We start from the raw sequence: 24,422 nt of genomic DNA on the forward strand, positions 1-24,422 counted from the left end.
AAGCTGTTTTATTTTAACAGGGCTATATGGGAATTAATATAATTTAACATGGGGAATAAGAAGGGGTTGACAAGTAGTAGACAACCTCTGAAGATGTTTTTACACTGCACGATTATTGTGAATGTGTGATCCTATGAACCCTTGTTTCATGAAAATCATGCAGTCTAAACAAACTACCGATCACCCAACAAATATGACAAATGAGCAAATTGCTTTTGAAAACATCTTTTGCTTCATCCAAAAGATCATCATTCTTTTCAAAATTCTGTTTAAATAGGACTTGTGCTACCAATAACAATAGTAGCCTCTACCAATTCAAACTTATATCTTCTGAGTTTCCTCCCTGGCTTTAAGCGCTTAGAACAATAACGTGTGGCTTACCTGCCTGGGTTATGAAGTCCATGTGCAAAGATCTCAGGTGGCTGGTTTGTACTGTTAAAGTGAGGATTGCTTCTTGGTACTGAGTAGAGAGCATTGCATCCATCAATATCAACATCTAATCTTAGTACTGACCCTGTAAAGTCACTAAAAATCAATATGATAAAAAAATGTGTCAAATGATAAAAGCTTTAATTGGTTTTACAAAAAGGATTTGTGAACTGTAGCACAAAACCAAAAAACCTAAACTTACAAAACTTACAATGTAATAATCAAACTGTATATGACACATGGCTGAAGACATAAAACTGTAGCTCTAAATTATCCAAGGATATAAATCAACTTTTGTTTTATAGTATGTACCTAAAAAGTCAAGCTGAAAATCTGCTGGTTGTAATAGTATATTGCAAAACATTCTAACTAAATTAACTAAAAGTAGAAAATAAACCGTGACGCTAACCCACAATGCCATACGAGGCAATATCAAATAAAAAATTGTTTCAAATTTTTGAAGTGTTACCTTAAACCATCCATTTCTTCCATATCATCAATAGTTATCATTCCATCTCCTAGAACAATATACAAGAAGCCATCTGGACCAAACAAAAGCTGTCCTCCTAGATGTTTCCTGTGCAGTTCTGCTACTTCAAGAAACATCCTCTCGGTTCTCACATCCACTTGACTGGGATTCTTCCTGTTTTAAAATGAATAATTTAAACTGTATATTTAAACAAGTTAAGGTTTGTTAATGTTATTTCTATATGAGTACACTGAATATCTATCTAATATCTGTCAATCTAATATTGTTTCACTATAGGCACAATGTATTTAAAAAAAAATGCACGTCTACCAAGGGTACAGAGTGATGATAGCATCTTTACTTTAAAAATAGTTCAGAAATCAGTGATTTCATGATACCGTCAATGAATTGAGCACATCTAGGACATCATTGGTCGGCAATTGCAGACAACTGCCAACAGCGGATCTGGATGAGATGTATGTTCAAGTGCGTTCAGAGTGGCAGAAGATTCCTCAGACAACCATTGATAGCAGCCAAGGCGTGTAATTGCAGGGAGGGATTTTTGCAAGTGGAGTATACTCTATTCTGAACAAATCATGATGTTTTGGAAATGTTCTTTGCATTCTTTCACCATTAGTGTATCATTAATATATCTAACGATGTTGTGACTATCATAACTCCACAACATTTTTTGCAATTTCAATATCAAGTAGTGTATATATACACACACACAGACACACATATATATATATATATATATATATATATATATCTCACACACACACACACACACACACACACACACACACACACATACACATAATATATATCTACACACAATATATATATACACATACACACACTACTCACAAAAATTTAGGGATATTTGGCTGTAGGGTGAAGGGTGAAGTTTGAGGATGAGCCTAAAATGAACGCTAAACTTTTCAGGTTTGCTTAATGTGACCTTCTCTAAACTTTTGGATGCTCATGTCTAACTGTTCAATCTTTCAGTACTTTTTGCACAGCTTGTTGCAAAATAGCAAGGCGCTTAATGGCAAAGTTCACAACAGATATTTGATCCATGAATTGTCCAAAAAAATTGAGGTTCAATTAGAATTGATGTTTAAACAGTCCTCCTCATCATGCTGTTCACAATTTAACATCATGAGACCCAGACGACACCTAACAATTGATACACAGTACCTCACCATTGCAGCAATTCAACCAAGATGTTCTCAGATGAAAGTAGCCACTAAGCATAGAGTGTTACAGAGTGTCATCAGTAGGTTGCAACAGAGATACAGAGAGACTGGAAGAGTCACACAAAGGCATAGAAGTGGACATTCTTTGGCCACATCTCACACTGATGACCACATCATTGTGAACAATGCCCTTTAGAATTGGATGATGAATGCCACATAACTCCAGGCACATTTAAGGGAGGTGAGAGGAACCCAAGTGTCATGCTAGACCATTTGAATCCATTTACATCAGCATTGTCTGCATGCTAGATGACCTGGAAGGGTATCTGACCACTAGACATGGGAGCATTTACAATGCACGAGGGACCAGTAGGCCTCAGTGCTGTTCACTGATGAAAGTCAATTCAGACTCAGCAAATTGATGGCTGCCAATGATGTTGGAGACGTCAAAGAGAGCACTATGTATCAGTCACTGTAATCACCAGATGAGCCTTTGGTAGTGGTGGTATTACAGTGTGGGTAGGGCAGGTGTGTCTTGTCAATACAGAACTGTCCTACACTTAGTGAATAGTACAGTGACAAGCCAGTACAACTTGAGTAACATCAGTAATTCAGTCATTCTGCCTCTGCATGAAAACCACAGGCCTAACTTCATCTTCATGGATGAGAATGCCCCAGCTAATGGAGATCGCATAATTAGGGAATAGCTACTGGAGACTGACGTACCTCAAATGGTGTGACCTGCACTTTTTCCAGACCTGAATCCCATGGGAAACCTATGGGATCGGCCGAGTTGCCATATAGAGACTTGTAACTGCGTACCCCAGAACCTCAGTGACCTTATGGCTGTCCTTCAACCAGAGTAGGATGCCATGCCTCTGCAGACAATAATTCCACTTGTGAACAGCACGAGATATCTTTGTCAAGCTGTAATTGCTGCTCAATGCCACACAACATGTTATTGATACATTGATATTTTGTTTTGGGGTATACCCACCGCTGTTGTTGGCTTTTGCTTCAATACATTGTTTGAGATGAGGAAATCACTATTTCATGCTTCTTATTTAAATGCCCTACATTCATAATAAATTACCCCTGTAGGGTGAACTTTTTACGTTTTCCATGATTTATATCCGAAAGCCAAATATCCCTAATTTTTTGTGAATACTGTATGTATACACTGTATATATACACATATACTATATATTATAAATTTACTTATTTCTCCATTTCGACATATACACACACATTTGGCAAGCTTGTATTGCTTCGTGATATTTGACTGTGTTAGTAGAAGGAACAACAGTAACTTTAGTGGTTAATACCCCAATCAGCACACATGTATAATTTTATGAATGAACCAGATGTTCTAACTATTACTGTTAAAATGGACAGCACCACGCTGCTTTTTAGATGCTGTACCTAGATACTGTGTACTCTACAACGCGAAGAATGTGGTCGTGAGGTCCGCTGGCCCAACGCTCTTGGTTGGTGGTGTATGACACATACAGCTTTCCATTTTTCTTATAATTGGGATGGAATGCAAGGCCTAGCAGTCCTCTTTCATCTCCTCCCTGCAGTCAAACGAGAAACACAAAGAATTGTGAAGTTAATTATGTGCTTTATTGTGTTTCATTTGGAACCAAGAAAAAAAAAATCTTTTCTTTCGAACGGATAATCTGTGCCCAAACTTCTTTCTTTCTTCTATGACTACCGCACAAAAAACGATTATAAAACATTTCACTTTGGGAGACTATTTAAGAGTTTGGAAAAGACAATTGTCCTGCATGGTTATCTATGCTCCAGGCTCTTACACTACTTTTGTGAAGTGATTTGTGTGTGTAATCTTTTGGTAGCCATGAAGACAAGTTTAAGTGCTTTAAAGAATTCTTAGCTGGGTTACTAGGTTGCTTGTAGTTTCTTGAAGGCAAATGAAGGAAAAAAGGTTAATAACATTTAATTCAACTATGCACAACGTAAGAAGAAGACGGAAGAAAAAAAAAACACATCCACGGCTGCCAAGTCCCACTGTCTTGGCAATATGTTTTGAAAACATTCAAATTGCTAGTGTAATATGTAAACCTTTGTTTTACCCTGGAGGCAGCTACATCACTTGTCACAACTCTGGTGGTCCTCACATCATTGCTCCCTGTAGGTACAAACCCGCTATCTCTGATTCCTACATGGAATTCATAGCTAAGAATGTGGTCAATGTAAAGGCGCTGTCCTTACATAGCTGCATGCAGAAAAGGCTTTGGAAGAAATGTAATTTCAGATTTTTCAACAGTGAATTGACAATCGATTTAGCTATTCCTTAGACAATCCCTTATACACCAAAGTAATAACTTATTGGAAAAATCATAATGATGAAGATATTCAGAAAGGGAACTAATAAGATCACATTTGTCCTTTTAGGTGTCTGTGACAAATCTAACAGAAAAAAAGTATTAGGATTATTCTTTATTGATGAGAGCGGTTGGCCATTATTTACTTTTACAGAGAACTGTGAGGGGTACTCGGTCCCGGGCGTGTGTGACACTCAGGGGAGTTGTGGTCGCGGCCGATGCCTGATTCCGTGACCCTGGGGGTGGGTCCGAAATAAAAAGGGGTTTAAATAAAATAAAATAGTTTTTGTCGACTACGCCACTTGTGGTGTGTGGCCAGGTTATTTGGAGCCGCCGCTGCAGGGTTCTGCTGGGGCTGATGAAGTTGCGCACCTTAGGTGTTTTGGGCCCTCCGCACGCAGGGCTGGACCCCAGCAGTGGATGATAGGGATTGTAGTGAGAAACAGTCAGTGTGAGTGCACGAGATGAGCAAGAACACAGTCCACACCAGTGTTGCAGTTTCCACTTGCCTTTACTTTATGGTGGTACTTGAACCCGTGGGGGCCGGATCCATGTGTACCTGCTTCTCTTGTTCTCTGTGCCAGCTGTGACCTGGGTTGGCTGTTCTCCATGCACACTTGTTGTTGGTGGACTCCCGTGGCCTAGAGCTACTTGGGAAACCCCTCCGTTTCTGTCTTGGTCCTATTGCAGGCAGCCTGGACTATTTAAGTGGTTCAGTCCCCGGTCTCCTGTTTGCTGCCTGTGCGTCATACTTTTTTGGGTTGGCGATGGACCCTGGAGATCTTCTCGCCTGGCAGAGTTAACAGATGACCATAAAGTGTCCCATTGTTCTAGGGTCTGCACCCCGCTTTGTGCTGAGTCCTGTGAGTCTTGGTTCCAGAGTTCCACAGGCCTACCTTGGTACCTGGAGTCTGATGCTTCCACAGGTAACCCACGGTGCCTGGAGTCCTGGCTCCGCACTCCACAGTCACTCACTCCTTTTTTACAGCACTCCAGTGGTGTGGTTCTTCAGGTCAGTTTCACTACTTTCACTTTCCACTACTACTCCTCTCCTCCTTTCCTTTACTTCCTTCTCTGACTGACTGCTACTCCCGACTACTCACTATTTCCTGCCAGCTTCCCAACTGACCACTGGCCCCTTCCCCTTGCTGGGTCTCTCCCTCAGGTTGGGTGGCTACTATCCAATCAATGTCCTCCCATTTTACCTGTTTCTAGGCAGTCTCCCAGTTTGGTGTTGGGGTTGTGTGTGGCCTGAAGGTGCTGGTGTGTTTGCTGGCATGGGTATTCCGGGGTTTGAGTTTTCCACAGGTTACATTTGTGGCACCTGGTACCACAAGGGTGCTACATATACAGTATTCTAGAATACAGTTTACAAGTCACCAAACCGATCTGTATAACATAAAATAGAGCTTTTATTATACTCACCTGCGAGGCGGCACAGTCCGATGGGCGTCGCTGGTCTTGATCCGCCACCTCCTTTCTGCTTGCAGTTGCCATCCTCTTTCCCTTCTCCTTGTGGATGACGCATCCTACATCAACCACACAGAGTCTGCCATTGCCCTCCTGCTCATGCGCACTACTCTCTGCCATGCTGAGGGCAGATTAATGTATTGCAGTGTGCATGCACAGGGAAAGTCTAAGAACGCCCGTGCATGCGCACTACAATGCTTTGATCTGCCCTCAGCAGAGCAGAGAGAAGTGCACAGCAGCACAATGGAGGAAATTGTGTGGAAGATGTAAGACGTGTCATCCACACGAAACAAAGAAAGAGGTCAGTGATGGCAAGCAGAGATGAGGCGCCAGATCAAGACCAGCAATGTCAATTGGATCGGGCTGCCTCTCAGGTGAGTATGATAAAAAAGTCTTTTTTATGTTATACAGATCAGGTTGGGGACTTATATACAGCATTCTAGAAAGGTATTTATAAGAGCCTACTGGTGGTGGCCGCAGTTTATATGGGAAAAACATGAGGACAGGTTCCCTTTAAGGAACATACTGTACATTGCCTAATGAAACAACATTTTTATAATAGCATTTGTTAGAACTCTGCATTTATTAATTCCTCCAGAAACTATGAATAAAATGACACTTTGATGTTATCAAGGTGTACCTTTACCCTTTCTAATAGTGCCCAATCAAACTGTATTAAAAATCTTAACATTATTTATACACTTTCCAGATAAGATACAGGTATAGCACAACACAAAATAAAAATTGCTCCAGAAATGTTATTTTATGGAGACTCCAAGAATTTCTGGATATATATGTCAAGGTATCTGCTATGGGCTCTACACATTGGTGATTGTATCTTGAAAATAGGTAAAAGAGATCTAAGGAGCTAAACATATTTACTCACCAAAAAGCCCAAGTGTATACAAATAACATTTTGTTTGCCATAAGTCTATGAAACTGTATAGCATTTACCCACTTCTCAAAACCCCGTAATGATGTATAACCCTATACTTGATATCGACTAAATAAAATTCTACATTGTTTGTTTGCTCAGTTGTATGACATATGTCCACTATCAAACACCTATCAAAGTTGAAATCTCTACATGTTTTGGTGGCCAATATAGGTTGTGTCATCTGCTGAAGATCCATTTGAAATACACTGATAACCTGGTGTAGATTCACCCTGGGCAAGGCTTGGCCTCACCCTCGTGTTGTAGAGTCCTATTCTAGCATCCATGTAATGGCTAAAAGCTCCAAACTCCCCAAGGTTGTGCTGAACTAAGCCTAGCATGGAACCCTTAGGGGTACTTTGCACACTTCGACATCGCAGGTGCGATGTCGGTGGGGTCAAATCGAAAGTGACGCACATCCGGCGTCGCTGTCGACATCGTAGTGTGTAAATCGTTTTTGATACGATTAACGAGTGCAAAAGCGTCAAAATCGTATCATCGGTGTAGCGTCGGTCATTTCCATAATTTTCACACTGTGTGTGAAGCCGCAGGAGCGAGGAACATCACCTTACCTGCGTCCCGGCTGCAATGAGGAAGGAAGGAGGTGGGAGGGATGTTTACGTGCCACTCATCTCCGCCCCTCTGCTTCTATTGGGCGCCTGCCGTGTGACGTCGCTGTGACGCCGCACAACCCGCCCCCTTAGGAAGGAGGCGGATCGCCGGCCAGAGCGATGTCGCAGGGCAGGTAAGTGCATGTGAAGCTGCCGTAGCGATAATGTTCGCTACGGCAGCTATCATAAGATATCGCATGTGCAACGGGGGCGGGGACTATCGCGCTCGCAATCGCAAGCATCAGCTTGCGATGTCGTAGCGGGCAAAGTACTCCTTAGGGCGCAGTAGAATTGCTAGGGATTTGGGTTAGATGCCCATAATGCAGTCACTTTTATAAGGCCATATTACAGCCATGTAAAATTGCATTAACCCATTACTTGCCAAATTAGAAATTTTCATTTTTTTTTGTTAAATGACAAATTTTTAATGAAAAAAATTAAAAATGAAAATGAAATTTAAGCAAAATTAATGAATGCAATGTATAAATTAAATAAATTAATTAAGGATTAATTCATTTAATTTAATGAATTTTAAGCAAAAGATTAGGCGTCCCAAAAAAAGGACATTGGTAGATAATAGGTTAAAGAGAACTAATTAGCTTTTTTTAATTTTTTTTTTATTATTATTATGAGCTAAATGATCACTTATCACAAAAAATCACCACAATGTTAAATGACAGAAAATGAAATTAATCAATTCCTCTCACAGTCTTATTCAGTAAACCCCTCGCTTTTATGTGAATTTTGACTTTTCCGAGCTGTTTTTAGCTGGGAAGCTTTAATAAATAGACACAATTTAGTTAAAGACTCTGAATACTGACTCATGTAATACGCCTTCCTAATGACCTCTGCGAGTGAAAACATTTCTTTTCTAGCTAAGCATGCCTTGAAAGCATTTCCAGAATGCATGACACTCAATCCCTTGTTAGTCAAGAAAAAAATTCTGCCTCACAAATATTAGTGCCACTCGTTCTTTGATAACAATCTGGCACCACGTCCCAGTGTAGATTAGAATGCCACGTTCCAGCTAATGAATGGAAAGGGAAACATCTGAAAAATCCAGAGATTTGCACTAGGAGTGAAACATTTTTTACACATCTTCCTGAATGACTAAGATTGTTCTAATATGTTCCCAGAAAGTACAGGCATAACTTTCAGCTACCCGACACGTGCCAGAGAAATAAACTATGATCCTTACCAACAATTATTTGCGGTTCTTAGTTATGGTCTCATCTTAGATAACAACATGTAATTCTTTAAGGTCATAACATTCTAGTTTTTTTTACAAGAGCTTCGGATTAATTTACTTTCCTAAATTTTAAGTAGGTCGTTTATAGCAAAATTTGTTTGGAATTTGTATGGTTTCTAAATATTTTCTTCCCGATTCTTTAGCTTAAATACATAGTTCAGAAACATACTAATAGCCAGTATCTGGTTTCCTATAATGTTGGCCTTTGAACGTTTTTGGTATATTCCAATATTCCATAGTATACAGTGGCAGACACAGACAGAAGGGGGCCCCTGTGTAAAGACAGTATACGGGCCTGTTACAGTCCAATAGCTCATCATAATGCATAATGCCACTTGCTGTGGAGGTAGACATGGCCCCTCACCTCTTGAGCTCCTGTGTAAGAACAATATATGGGTCCCTTACAGTCCAATAACTCATTATAATGCATAATGTCACCTGCTTTGGAGGTAGACATGGCCTCCTCACCTCTTGAGCACCTGTGTAGGCATAATATATGGGTCCTTTACAGTCCAATAACTCATCATAATGCATAATGCCACCTGCTTTAGGGGTAGACATGGCCCCTCATCTCTTGGACCCCTGTGTAAGGACAGTATATGGGCCTGTTGCAGTCCAGTAGCTCATAATAATGCCTAATGCCACCTGCTGTGGAGGTAGACGTGGCCTCCTTACCTCTTGAGCCCCTGTGTAAGACTAATATATGGGTCCCTTACAGTCCGATAACTCATCATAATGCATAATACCACCTGCTTTGGGGGTAGACATGGGCTCTCACCTCTTGGGCCCCTGTGTAAGGATACCTTCTTTGGAATTAGAATTGGGCCCCCTAACTTTTTGGGCCCTTGTACTGGTTTCACCAATGATTTGTCTGCCCTAATTCTATATTATGGAAGTATGAACTAGAAAATGTGCATCTAGTGTAGAATACATCCAATAATTATGCTGTAATAAGACACGTAAAGTGTAGTATGGAGATGTAGGGGCCCTAAGTGTTTTTCTACAGCGTCACTGCCCATAGCACCATAGCATTGCAATGGGGCCTCATTCTAAATTGCATACAAATATATATATATATATTTTTTAGAATGACAGGAATGAATTAAGAGTTAAAATGGAAATTATTGAAATTAAATATTTAAGCAATGGTTTAATGAGATCCATATCATTCTGCTAATCTGAGTCTCCCAATTTCCGACAAAGTGGTGAGGTACCCCCAACTGTCGCAATGGATACTCGGGAAATATTGAATTCCCTGCTATTTTAACTGGATGAACAATCTCATCGCTCTTGCCAGGCGGAAGACCGGGATAAATGTGACTTCATTTGTTTTTGTTTTAATTCAAACCTTTATTTGTATAAAGATTTGTTTCTACAAACTGTGACTAATGAAATGGTCATGCAGCTAAAAGAATTATCCTCACATCATTATAATGAAACATAAATCCAGTAACCCCAACTTGTAACTTGCTAGTCTTTGGATTTGCTACTGACATTCTATATTTGCAACCATAAATCTAAATAAGAACTTGCACTGACCTTCCTTAAGAACAAACATTAAACAATTTAGAAGACTAAGTACTCCCTTTCCTGAATGGCTTGTGGACCACCAAGAAACAGTCATAAATTTCAAGAAATATGAGGTTTTCTATCACGTTTCTGCCCCTGCGGAGTTTTGCAACAGATTGTTTTGACTCCAAGGTCAGGTTAAAAAAAATGGACTGCATACTTTTATAATACAAGATAGTCTGTTTTTAAAACATTGATGACAACAATTAGGATGTGTCACATGCCGGAAAGATAAATCTGAATATAATACATGTGAACAACTCTCTTTATGGAAGCAGAAAAGTGCAAGAAAATAGCACCGGAAATGTTACGAGAAGATTAATCTACATGTTAAAGTTATTTTATTGAATGAAAATTACGACTACATTTAGAAAAATCAACCATAACATTAAAATTACAGACACGTTATCTTAGGCAACAAAAGAGCAGTTGAAATTGAGCTTTTTGAAGTTGAAGAATAAAAAGAATCTGAGTGACAAAATGACAAAGAACAAAATGAGATGTCTGGGTCACATTATTTCAAAAACGATAGGTCTTATCAGTTGTTCCCTGTATCCTTCTATATCAGGGTTGATATCTACCAATATATTGTGTCCAATCACGTAGAAGAGCTACCATAGCAGAAATTACTGAAAAAGTACTGGATATGATAGAGAGATGTCAGCATATAAAGAAGCTGATTTATCAAAGTGTTTGTGCCGGAAAACTGGCGTAAAACACTTTAAATTATTCCAGTTTTGGGCAACGGAACGTTTGCCATTTTCATGCCATTTTCAAGCAACTACACCAAAATGGGTGGATTCTGAGAGGAGTTGGAGTGGTTGTGCTGCCCAAATTCATTAAATGGCAGCACAGTATAGCTACAAACCCCTCATTAAGACAGGCATATGAGACACTAGTTTTAATGAATCTGGGCTAATGTGTTTTGTAGTATGCAGCGTATGGAGCTGCGTTGCTACAGTCCAGTTAACAAGCTCATGGAAACCCCTATCTACTGCCAGAAAAAACAGACAATTTGGCATATGAATTTAAAAAGAGTCTGTCAGCAGGTTTGCGCTATGTTATCTGAAGACAGCATGCTGCAAGGGTTAAAACAGAGAATTCAGGGATGCCTGTCTTGTTACAGTCTGATCTGTTATTTATTTGCTATGTTTGTTTATGTAACAGGACACAGCAGGCCTTATTATTGCTTGGACTACAATGTAATGTGCACGGCAATCTGGCACGACCCCTCTTCTGATTTACACCTCACTGTTAATGTACAATCTCTACTGAGAGTGCGGGTGTGGCAGGGACAGCTCTCTTAGCTCTGCTTCATGATTAAATCTAAAAACTTCAAAAATGTGTCAGAAAGGATCTCTTTGCCTACATCCTGCTGTTCTCAGATGAGGTGGCACAAACCTGCTGACAGATTCCCTTTAAGTACTGGACCATAGAGAAATGAATAAAGGTTATCTTGTATATTATGTGGATTTCTGGGTGCATGTATGTTGTACATTTGGAGCATAGATAGAACCGAGCTCAATTGTTGGAAGGAGGAAATCCTAAGAAGGAAGTGTCATGCTACAGACAAAGATCTGCTGCGAAATTTTGGGTTCTAGCATTCAGGTGGACAATACTTTAAAAACACACGACTGAACTAAACATTGTTGTAGATAATTTCACCCATTCTTACAATTCTATTCACTAGAGATGATTCCTACTCCTGGGATTCTGGTGTGAGTTGGAATATTGTTTGGTAGCTGAACCCCTCTAGTCTTCATTCCATGTACACTCACAGCTCAACATTACATTGATTTGGTTATAAAGACCAGTGGTATGGTCATTTCTCCATAGTGACCAAGGAATCAGTCTTCAACAAGATAATGCCAGGCTCAATGTTGCTTGTAACTGCATACCCTAAGGGCGGCTTTGCACACTATGACATCGCAGGTGCGATGTCGGTGGGGTCAAATCGAAAGTGACGCACATCTGGCGTCACTTGCGATGTCGTAGTGTGTAAAACCTTTTTGATACGATGAACGAGCGCAAAAGTGTCGTTATCGTATCATCGGTGTAGTCTCCGACATTTCTATAATGCCGGTGCAGCGACAGGTACGATGTTGTTCCTCGTTCCTGCGGCAGCACACACCGCTGTGTGTGAAGCCGCAGGAGCGAGGAACATCACCTTACCTGCGTCCCGGCTGCTATGAGAAGGAAGGAGGTGGGTGGGATGTTTACATCCTGCTCATCTCCGCCCCTCAGTTGCTATTGGCCGCCTTCCGTGTGACGTCGCTATGATGCCGCACGGCAAGAGTGACGTCGCAGGACAGGTGAGTGCATGTGAAGCTGCCGTAGCGATAATGTTCGCTACGGCAGCTATCTCAAGATATCGCACGAACGACGGGGCGGGGACTATCGCACTCGACATCGCAGCATCGGCATGCGATGTCGTAATGTGCAAAGCCCGCCTAAGTGTGCTACCATAGTCTGCACCATCTCTGGACTTGTCTGCCATTGAACACAACTTGGAAGTTGTTGGTTGGTAATTGCAATTGTTGCCGCCAGCAGAGGATCTTGATGATTTCCTTACACGTATGCATTCAGTGTGGCAGAATGTTTCTCACGCAACTATTAATAAGCACAGTGATAATTGATTGTGTGGCAAGGTGTGTAAATGCATGTATTATTGATGAAGTCACTCATTCTCAATACTGAATAAAATGAGATGATTTGAAAATGTTTCGATTTTCATTATTTGCATGTCATTATCCTGTCATTTCGATAGTTACATGACTTTGCCTTCTCCAAGATGTTTAGAACATCCTCCCAGTGTATAAGTGTACCTAGAAGAATTGATGCTGTTTTAAAGGCAAAGGGTGGTCACAACAAATATTGACTTGACTAAGATTTTCTATCATGGGGTGTGATGAGGTGACTTGGAATAGTGGTTTCTTTACTGGCCTTAGGGCTAGAGGGGCCCTAGCTATCCCTGTTACCAAGGATATGTCCAATGGGGATGATGTTATGGCCGTCTTCCTAATCCTAGCTCCTGAATAGCCCTGGTCTATACCTCACCTCCAGTATCCCTGGGAAGGAACAGGGCATGAGTGGTTTATCCCATACAAATAGACAGACAGGGAGAAACCAAAACTCAAACTCACTGCACACACACACAAATACACACACACACACACACACACACACACACACACACACACACACACCAGTAAGATAATACATGCTCAGGAGGAAATAAATAATCAGGGAGGAAATAACAATCAATGAGTATATTTCTACAACACACCAAATAACGCACAGGAGATCACCAGAACTAGATCACCACAGCACAAGGACCAGTATTCGCAAATGAAGCTATAATCTGCATAGAGGAACAGGCGCCACCATTCTTAAAAGAGTGGAGGTGGCTGTGATAGGTCTCCAGACACCTGTGACCCTAGCAGCAACCCACAGGTCAGCAGAAATGAATTCCTGCTAGACTGACCACTAAAAAGCACACAACTGGTTGACGCCCGAGTCTGACTGAGCAACTCAAAAGTACCAGGTGTTGTGTCAGACTTTGCAGTGTGAACAGGGTCAGACGTCACCATAACACCTGGGAGCTTAGAGCTGAACTCAGTGTGACATTTTCCTTGGGGCTTGGGCCCCTGATCTCTTCAAACCAGACCCTATTGATGCCCTTGATTTTTGATATTTAAAAATGTATGCAATTTGTATAGTGAAATCTAATGACAACTCCATTTTAATGATAACTAAGACAGTTTTAATGGTGAATTATAGACAATGCACAAAAAAGTACAAAGATTTCAGCAATTATGTCTTTAATTTCAACCTGTTATTTAATACTGAGAAAAATATAGACTCTCCCCATTGACTGCAAATATTAACTGCCTTATTACAAATTATTAGAAAGAATTTAATAGAAAAAAATACAGCTGCCTATAAATACAGAATTTGTTCTTAAATCCTTTAACATGTGCTAGATAAATTATTGCTAGGTTTTGATTAGTTGCAATGAGATGCAATGGCCCTGTTATAACACTAACATTTCTAACTCTGAAATTTCCTGCGTAATGTATATCTTAGAAGCACTAACACCATAATTGTATCTTTTACAGTTACATACACATGACAGAATAGTTGAAACACACATGAGCAAGGGCAGGGTCTTCAGAATGCTACCCCCGCCCTTGGGCGATGAATTTGAGCAGAATAACTGTTGGGCGTGCAACCATTCATGTAATTCCATTCTGATGCACCTTTCCCAAGCAATTCATAGGGTTCTTGGGATTGACAGAATAAGGCAGAACATTGTTTATTAAAAAGAAGTCCCAACTCAATAGTATACTTGGTAATTTCCTTCCCTGCCAACCTCTTGTCCCAGCCCTCCACATGGTGTCCCTGCTGCCCTTTAGTCCATTGCCTTCAAATGTTTTCAATGGGAGAGAAGAAACAAAAAGGTTTCTTCTCTCCCCAACATCATCTGTCAGGAAACAGTATGGTGGCCCTCATACACATTAGATGGTTGGTCCTCTGCTATTAGACTTTGTTCTAATGTGTGTGGGGGGGTTTTAAAGTACACAAAAAGAATGTGAACTGAACCAATGCATATGCTATTCTATCTACCGGAAGGTGTCTCAGAAAACAGCTAATGTACAATGTAAAGTAGCAGGTAATTACAAACATGATCATTTTCTTAGATTTAAGCGCTCCTGCATAATCAAAGAACCTACAACAAATATATACCTTTTTAACAAATAAATAATGTATGTCCTGAGAACACATCTTATAGGGAACCTGTCATATTGTACTTGCAATCCAATCTGCGGACAACATGGTGGTGAAGAGACTCTAAGCAGAATATCTGAGATTTATTGGTAAATATTCTGTACAACTTGTATTTTACGAGTCCAGTGGGTGGTGCAACTCAGTGATCCTGCATGCAGAAATAGCTGTCAATCACTGAGTAGGACCACCCGCTAGACTTTACTGAAACTTTTCCTATAAAAAGGTATATCAATCTGATCAGCTTCTCCTGATTAGAGATGAGCGGACCCGTGAAAGTTTAGATGGACTTTAGATAAAGTTGGTTTTGAGACATGGACTTGACCTGAATCTCAATGGAAGTCACTAATTGGGCAGTTCGGTCTCTGCCGACATGCAGCCAGCCATAAACAACCCTTCCGGGGGAGGGTAGGCAGGGTTTTTCCATTTTTTTTTGTTTTTGTTTAATCTGATCACGCTCTTGTTACCCCCCAGTGTGAGCCAATCAAACACTGCAAGCGGCTTGCACTGGGCTGAGCACCGAGCGCACCCGAGCACAGCGATGCTTGTGTGAGTTGTATTCATAAGTAACGCACAAACGTTTCTTTTTGTAAAGCATGTTTGGTATGAACACCAAACACTGAACCTCAGGTCCGCTCATCCCTACTCCCGATCTTTAACATCCTGTCTACACACCAGATACTATTTTCAGAATTACAGGATCCCTTTAAGATAAACTCCATTCCGATACCCTACTTTTACAATTACTGACTATTCGCATATGAATAATGTGCAATTCTCCAGATAATGGCAGAGCTTTCTTTGGGGAATGGTGTGACAGTAGATAAATCTTTTCATATGATTTATGTACTCAGTCTTTTCACAAACCAAATAAATGTAAAAGGTCTATCCGCCAATCCAAGCAGCGTAAAGCTGTAGGAAATAAAATAAAATGTGCTCATTTCCTTCTTTTTACAAGCATTAAATAAAAGTATCATCTTCTAACCCAGAGCTTTACATTCTAAGCAAATTAAGAGCATTTGTTAAATTACTGTATAGGTTTATACTCACATTTTTATTAAGAAAATTGCCCTGAAGAGTAGGCTGAACATGGACGGAGTTTGCATATCTTGGAACACTGGCTTTAACAGTTCCAGTCTAGAGCTTTGAAAAAAAGCTATTAAAAGCTAGTCATATATATGATGTCATTCTCATAATGTCTTAAAAAAAGTCGAAAAGTACAAATAATATTTGTAATGTGCGACTTCATCCACACAGCTTTCCATTCCTCAATCTTGGATAATATTTCATGGTGTTTGCTATTTGTTAAATGAACACCTTGCTTGGAAAAAATCTCTTTAGGACGATGTCAGCAACGTTTAGCCATTTTTTACATCAATGAAACAATTTTGGATGGGATCATGAAAATTCCCATGTTGCCAAGCAGAATGAAACAACACAAAGGCACTTTTCAGTTGCTCCTGTAGATCCCCTGTTCATTCTCTCGGTGGCACTTGGATTACATAATCAACCTCTCCTTGATCCCTCATCCTCATATAGACATCAACGCATGCAATCGCAAAAGTCACATGCCGGCTCCTGCAACTAATAAAAACCAGCTACGAAAATAGGTAATCTTCAGAGAAGCATTACATAGCGCTGCAATAATTTTGTCAATTAAATCATGGCTGAGTCACACCTTTTTATTTCTGGTGGCCAACAGGTTTTATTACACACAGGCTTCAAATCTAGGGAATAAGACAGCTCAGAAAAATGGAGATATTAGAGGAACTTAGAAAACTGTGATATTAAAGACAAATGTATTAGCTGGAAAGAAATAGGCATGAATAATAATTGATGTGTCCATTGTGCATGTACTGTTTTTATTAATAACTTCTTTGACCAGATGTTCTATCAAGAAATATTCAAAAAAAAGTTGACCTTGGAAATGCAATAAAGGCATATATTCAGCCCTTATACTCAGGGCTGGACTATAAGGCCCTGTGCACACGCTGGGGTTTTTGACACAGTTTTTGTTTTTTTAAATCTGCATGTGATGGGTAAATGAAGCAGTATCAGTTAAAGGGATATTCTCATCTCCAAGATCCTATCCCAATATGTAGTAGGTATAATAATATTAGCAAAACCAGGTAGTCACACAGTTTAGCCCCCGCACAACACCTTTCCCACACAGGGCTAAAACAGCCGACCTGAAACCCTAGTCACCCCCCTCAGGGAAGGACAGACACACCAGTGGGTGGGACCAAGCGGATGGAGAACGCCCACCTAGGGGTCTGGAGAGCCCGGGGTGGGAAAACAGTAGTTAAGTCTAGATAAGCCTAGAGTCAAGTTGAGTGGAGTGGAGGTAAGGCTGACAGGTGCCAGGGTCGGAGCCCTGACACCTTGGCTAGGTGGCAGACAGTAGCCAGTGCCGACAGGAGATGGGAAGACGGCTGCTGGAGATCCGAGGTGGACCGGAACAGGGTTGCAGCCCACCGGTGCCGACACCGGAGAACCGACCCGGAAACCGTGCCCAGATGGGGTACTCGGAACCTGAAGCCAGGACCGGCACCGACGGCCTAGCTAATTAACTGATTGTGGGCAGGAATCCCAACCTAAGTCCCGAAAAGTAGACAACAACCCACAGAGAGGGATAGGGCATCCGCCAGGGCCCGGTAGATCCCACGGGTCAGCGTCTGATGGGCACGGCTCCCAACCAAACCACCGGGAGCGGACTCCCCGTGTTTCACACCGGGAAGTCTATCTTAGAGCAATACGAAGTGCAGAGGAGAAAGGCATTGACTACTAGCCCGAGTGTGGGACCTGATACACCCATCTGCAGAGGCCGGCCACCATCACCTTGGTTTACCAAAAGAATTGTGTGTTTACTGACTCCACAGCTCAGCACAGCTTCGTCCAGCACCAGGACAACCGAACTGTAAGTGTGCTGATCCCTGCAACCCTGCACAACACTGGGCCCCGGGGCATCCATCCCTACCCACGGAGGTTAACATCCAGCTGCCAACACATATCCCCCGGGTATCCCATAACAACAGCGGTGGTACTACATCTCACCACACACCATGGGTGGCGTCACAGACAGTTTACAACAAATCCCGTACAATTACGTCCCCTTTTTATTCGAAGTGTCCACGCGACCCCCGGGTCCGGAGAACCCCTCGAGCCATACCATAGATCTGGATCCGAGCAGCACCGGCTGCTGGCACGGGGGCGGCACACCTCCAATTAAAAATGTAGTATAGTTTTCCTGATATAGCCATGTGTCTTACCTCATGTGCAGGGCATTGCAGCTTTGGTATCCATGGTTACGACCACGAGCAACTAACAAATTGTCACTATATGAGTGGATGTAACCAAGGATACCTAAGCTGCAATGCCCTGCACATGAGGTAGGAGACATTACTATATCAGGAGAACTATACATGTCTAATTGGAGGTATTTGCTAATATTCTTATTACAACTATTCACATTAGGATAGGATCTTGGGAATAACCCTATAACCACAACAAGATAGACAATACACTTGCATTACCTTTCTAATTGGAACTATTTGTTCATATTTTTATTATTACTACGCCTACTACATATTGAGATAGGATGTTGGAGATGGGAATAACCCTTTAAATAAATATACTGAAAAGTTATCCACACATTATGTGACACTGTTACTACATTGGGAGCCACTATCAGGGTTAGTAAAAGTAACTAAGTAAATACTAAGAATCGTCACTAAAGGTCCAGTCACACTAAGCAACTTACCAGCGATCCCAACAACGATAGGGATCGCTGGTAAGTTGCTAGGAGGTTGCTGGTGAGCTGTCACACTGCGACGCTCCAGCGATCCCACCAGCAACCTGACCTGGCAGGGATCGCTGGAGCGTGGCTACACGAGTTGCTGGTGAGCTCACCAGCAACCAGTGACCAGCCCCCAGTCTCCTAGTTACAGCACACATCAGGTTAATTAACCCGATGTGTGCTGCAGCTAAATGTGCACAGAGCAGGGAGCAGCGCACAATGCTTAGCGCTGGCTCCTTGCTCTCCTAGTTACAGCACACATGGGGTTAATTGCCTGATGTGTGCTGCAGCTATCTGTGCACAGAGCAGGAGCCGGCAGCACAGGCAGTGAGAGCGGAGGAGGCTGGTATCAAAGGTAAATATCGGGTAACCAAGGACAGGGCTTCTTGGTTACCCGATGTTTACATTAGTTACCAGCCTCAGCAGAAGCCGGCTCCTGCTGCCTGCACATTAGTTGTTGCTGTCTCGCTGTCACACACAGCGATCTGTGCTTCACAGCGGGACAGCAACAACTAAAAAATGGCCCAGGACATTCAGCAACAACCAACGACCTCACAGCAGGGGCCAGGTTGTTGCTGGATGTCACACACAGCAACATCGCTAGCAACGTCACAAAAGTTGTTCGTTACCAGCGATGTTGCTAGCGATGTTGCTTAGTGTGACGGGGCCTTTACTATGGACAGGTAACATGATGGTAGATAATGATTTGTTTTATCTGGAGATTGGTAGTTATTGTGTTTTTATTATTTAAATATTGAACAATAATCTCTTAATTATCAATACTGTATTTTTTGGAATAAAAGATACACTCTTATATTAAAAATTTGGAAAGAAAATGAGGGGTGCATCTTAAAATCCAAAAGTAGCTTACTGGGAGGTGGAGAATTGGCGCTGTGCTGACTGTGGGGTGCCGTGCTGGCTCTGGTAGGGCTACATGATTGCTGTTGGTGTCGGGGTGCTACATTTCATTGTTGGCATCATGAATTCACAGATGTACTGCTCTATATTGAAAGACAGAGTGCTACCATCACTCCATGCTTTTGGTAGATGTGCACTTTCCCAACATGACAATGATCCAAAACACACTTCTGTTGCATTTCTGAAGAGCAGGGTGAAAGTGGTTCAATGGCCAAGTATGTCTCCTGATGTGAACCGAACCAAAACACCTGTGGGGAATTCTTCATTCTGGGTCCAGGCTGCAAAAGAGGTCATTCTTGAAGAATGGAAACAAGATAGATGTTGTAATATGTCACCAAAATGTTTATTCCATGCCTAGAAGAGTTAATGCTGTCCTTAAAAATCATGGAGGTCATACAAAATACTAAAAAAAATATTTTTTTATGTGGGGTATATTCATTTTGCATCAAATAACTAATTATATGTAGGATATAGTCAGGTGTTTGAGTAACTAATTATACCAAATGTGTGATAATGATCATCATTATCCTATGAAACTGAAACAGCCAAGTAAAAGGCTTAAAATTGGGTGAAGAACAGCCAAACTATGCTATAAAAGTAAGGTTGTAGAAGAGAGTTTTATAACATAGGTTATAGACCATAGCATGACTATACACAAGACCAAAGACAGTTAAACCAGTAAGGTCTCTCCAAGAAGAAGCACCAAGATATGTTCAACAGTGAGGACCGTAGACACAGTGGATGGCCAAGGACACAGGGCAGCAGATGAAAAAGACACATTAAACTTCGAAATCGTAATATGTACAGCAATGCCATCATCTCAGAATTGGCAGCAAGTGAGACCTAGCTACACCAATTTACTATTCGGACAAGTCTGGTTTGAAGTGTTCATTATGGAAGAATTGTGTCCAAAAAGCCTTCTACATGGAAACAAGGCCACGTTCCTCAACTACTTGAAAACATTGTCATTAGGGTCTGTTCTCTGATGAGTCAAAAGATGAAATATTTGTCTGTAACAGAAGATAGTTCATTATATGGAAGAACGGGACAGCTGTAAATAGGGTGGCAGGGAGCACTGTAGTCATGGTCAGTGAGTGTTGCAACCCCCTGGCCCTGTGTAATGCCTGCCTGGATCTACAGACTCAGACGGGCTGTAATGGACAGGCTAGAGGGAAGCCACTCACCAAGCAGGACCCCCAGAACCCTGAAACCCTTTAACCCCTATACAGGGATTTGGAATTACACAGGGCCCTGGAGATCACTACCTGTGGAAGGCAGCAGTCCGGAGAGTAGTCGTCAGGCAGGGTCAAACCAGGAATTGCAGAACAGGGACAGAGTCGATAGGCAAGGACGTAATCAGAAAACGAAGCAGAGGTCAAATCCGGATCGTGCAGCGAGGTACATAAACGACAGGCAGAAGGGTAGTCAGAACACAAACAAGGTCAGCGCACAGGAATCAAAATACAAATAGCACAGGAGCCAGGAATACAAACTATCTCTGGCAGTGGTCACATGACAGGAGGGGGAATAAGAAGGGTGTGGTGTCCTCCCATTGGCTGCAGGTGAATGATGGAAACTTCATCTGGAAGACACACGCCACCTACAGTCAGCCAGTGGTACTGCAGGTTCCAGGGAAACCCAGCCTAGTGGATGAGCGGAGCCTGTGCTCAGCAGAGCCACGGGCACCGACTCCTCTCCCATCACCAGCACTATCCATGGAGGGAACACGGCGTCGCCTGGTGATCGGAGCAGAAGTCGCAGGAGAGGACTCCGGTGGGGACATGACACCCTGCTACAGGCAGATTATCGGGCCTGTGAACGTTTAGGCTTTGTCCACTTACTTGTCGTTTGGGGTAGGTTCATCTGTTCTATCTTCTGGTACAGAGGCAATCAAGGAGACAACACAAACGGATTCTCTTCTCATTAACACAACTTTACTGTACGTTTAGTATAAAACGCATACAAAATGCAGTCACTTGAAATTCCTCTCTCCTTATCCATTACTTTCTTCCGTCCTGTGCACTATACTATACTTCTTCTGCTGTCTCAGATCTCCTGGCTGTACTCTGTTACCAGCCGATTGGTCTCACCCCATCCAATACATGGGATCCTAGCTTTGCTCTCTTGCTTGTGCCCGGTGGGTCCCGCAAAATCCCTATGTTGCCCAGCAGGCCACCAAGAACAGACCTGCTTATAGGGGGACCGGTCCACCCCCGGCACCACAACCACCCTGCTCCTTAGGTAGCCATCTTCTTTCTTCCAGTACATTTCCTATCTCACAGGGATGTAGTTCCCAGAGCTCCTCCCAGGGGCTAAACCTATCCTTAACCCCTAATGCACTTGCTGTTAAAATGCGGCCGAGCTACCCGGCCTTACTGCATTTCACCAGTACTTCTATCTAACAACTTCTCTAACTCTGCTACATCTTGCTATCTGGGAACCGCTCTGCTGATTCTGCATCTAAACATTTCTTTTACAAAAGACATATGGTATACATTACTTTCAATACAATGCTGTACCCTCTTCTGGCCACTAGATGGCATGGGCCACACTTACTGCATAACCACATAAAATACCAGCATAAAATCTTCTAAAACATCAATTACAAAATATTATGAACATTGCAGTCGGGGTCTTCAGGGGGAAAATTCTTCTAATCCCTGGTACACTGACCACCTCCTTACATAGCAGAACAATAATAAGTGTCTGCAGGCATCAGTGAAGCATACCGGACATTCCTTCCAAGATAGGGGGCTGCATTTCAGTAAATGGAGTTGGGGGTTTCAACAGGTTTGTGTCCTAAATGTTGAGAAATACAGGCAGATACATATGCATCATGCAATACCCTAAGCTAGGGGTCTCACTGACAACAAATTTATTCTACAGTATAGTAGGAAAACAACCCCAAACAATCAACCAATGTGATCAAGAACTTTCTTCATGAATTATTGTCTGTTTTTTGTTTAGTAGGTAAATGTATATACAATTAGGTGAAAGGACCACTATCAAAAAACTGCAAGCCACTCATCAAGGGAATGTACTTACTTTCCTCCATTGTAGCTAAATGTAGCTCTCCGGGTCTTGTCATGCACGCTACCATTATACATGGAAGCCACGACTGCTAACATGCTGTCTAATAAAACAGAACGCTGTACTCCGTCTCAGGGAAATATTTTGATATTAAGAAGCATAGCACATGACTAGATGTAAAACATCCAGCTATACTATTACCACAAGAACTATCCAGTAATAACAATGCGATTGCCTTATGACATGAGATGTCAAACTTGGCTCTTCATATGAGGAAACGTTTTCTACCTCACAGGTTGTGGCCAGCATGAGCTATATTTATATGTCAGGTCCCTACTAATGGCGTCTACCATGTCTAAATTTCACTTGCATAGTATACACATTTGTGTGAACGCTGATTGTAAAGTCAAATCTTATATTTTATGGATGATTAGAGGGAAAACCTTCATACAGTCAGGGCCAGAAATATTTGGACAGTGACACAAGTTTTGTTATTTTAGCTGTTACAAAAACATGTTCAGAAATACAGTTATATATATAATATGGGCTAAAAGTGCACACTCCCAGCTGCAATATGAGAGTTTTCACATCCAAATCGGAGAAAGGGTTTAGGAATCATAGCTCTGTAATGCATAGCCTCCTCTTTTTCAAGGGACCAAAAGTAATTGGAAAAGGGACTCTAAGGGCTGCAATTAACTCTGAAGGCGTCTCCCTCGTTAACCTGTAATCAATGAAGTAGTTAAAAGGTCTGGGGTTGATTACAGGTGTGTGGTTTTACATTTGGAAGCTGTTGCTGTGACCAGACAACATGCGGTCTAAGGAACTCTCAATTGAGGTGAAGCAGAACATCCTGAGGCTGAAAAAAAAAGAAAAAATCCATCAGAGAGATAGCAGACATGCTTGGAGTAGCAAAATCAACAGTCGGGTACATTCTGAGAAAAAAGGAATTGACTGGTGAGCTTGGGAACTCAAAAAGGCCTGGGCGTCCACGGATGACAACAGTGGTGGATGATCGCCGCATACTTCCTTTGGTGAAGAAGAACCTGTTCACAACATCAACTGAAGTCCAGAACACTCTCAGTGAAGTGGGTGTATCTGTCTCTAAGTCAAAAGTAAAGAGAAGACTCCATGAAAGTAAATACAAAGGGTTCACATCTAGATGCAAACCATTCATCAATTCCAAAAATAGACAGGCCAGAGTTAAATTTGCTGAAAAACACCTCATGAAGCCAGCTCAGTTCTGGAAAAGTATTCTATGGACAGATGAGACAAAGATCAACCTGTACCAGAATGATGGGAAGAAAAAAGTTTGGAGAAGAAAGGGAACGGCACATGATCCAAGGCACACCACATCCTCTGTAAAACATGGTGGAGGCAACGTGATGGCATGGGCATGCATGGCTTTCAATGGCACTGGGTCACTTGTGTTTATTGATGACATAACAGCAGACAAGAGTAGCTTGATGAATTCTGAAGTGTACCGGGATATACTTTCAGCCCAGATTCAGTCAAATGCAGCAAAGTTGATCGGACGGCGCTTCATAGTACAGATGGACAATGACCCCAAGCATACAGCCAAAGCTACCCAGGAGTTCATGAGTGCAAAAAAGTGGAA

The 24,422-nt window shown here is 41.8% G+C and overlaps 1 protein-coding gene across 1 annotated transcript in view; it reads right to left on the reverse strand.

Annotated features, from left to right (window-relative positions):
• Positions 1 to 24,422, reverse strand: part of HHIP (hedgehog interacting protein) — a 176,247-nt gene that overhangs the window by 55,421 nt on the left and 96,404 nt on the right. The window contains exons 5-7 of the mRNA XM_075335779.1: positions 3,523 to 3,674; positions 899 to 1,072; positions 382 to 525 (exon numbers count right to left, since the gene is read on the reverse strand). Of these exons, the coding sequence (XP_075191894.1) occupies positions 382 to 525; positions 899 to 1,072; positions 3,523 to 3,674 (470 nt within the window). The remainder of the gene's footprint in view (positions 1 to 381; positions 526 to 898; positions 1,073 to 3,522; positions 3,675 to 24,422) is intronic.

Source organism: Anomaloglossus baeobatrachus, chromosome 1 (genome assembly GCF_048569485.1).
Source record: "Anomaloglossus baeobatrachus isolate aAnoBae1 chromosome 1, aAnoBae1.hap1, whole genome shotgun sequence".
Lineage (NCBI taxonomy): Eukaryota > Metazoa > Chordata > Amphibia > Anura > Aromobatidae > Anomaloglossus > Anomaloglossus baeobatrachus.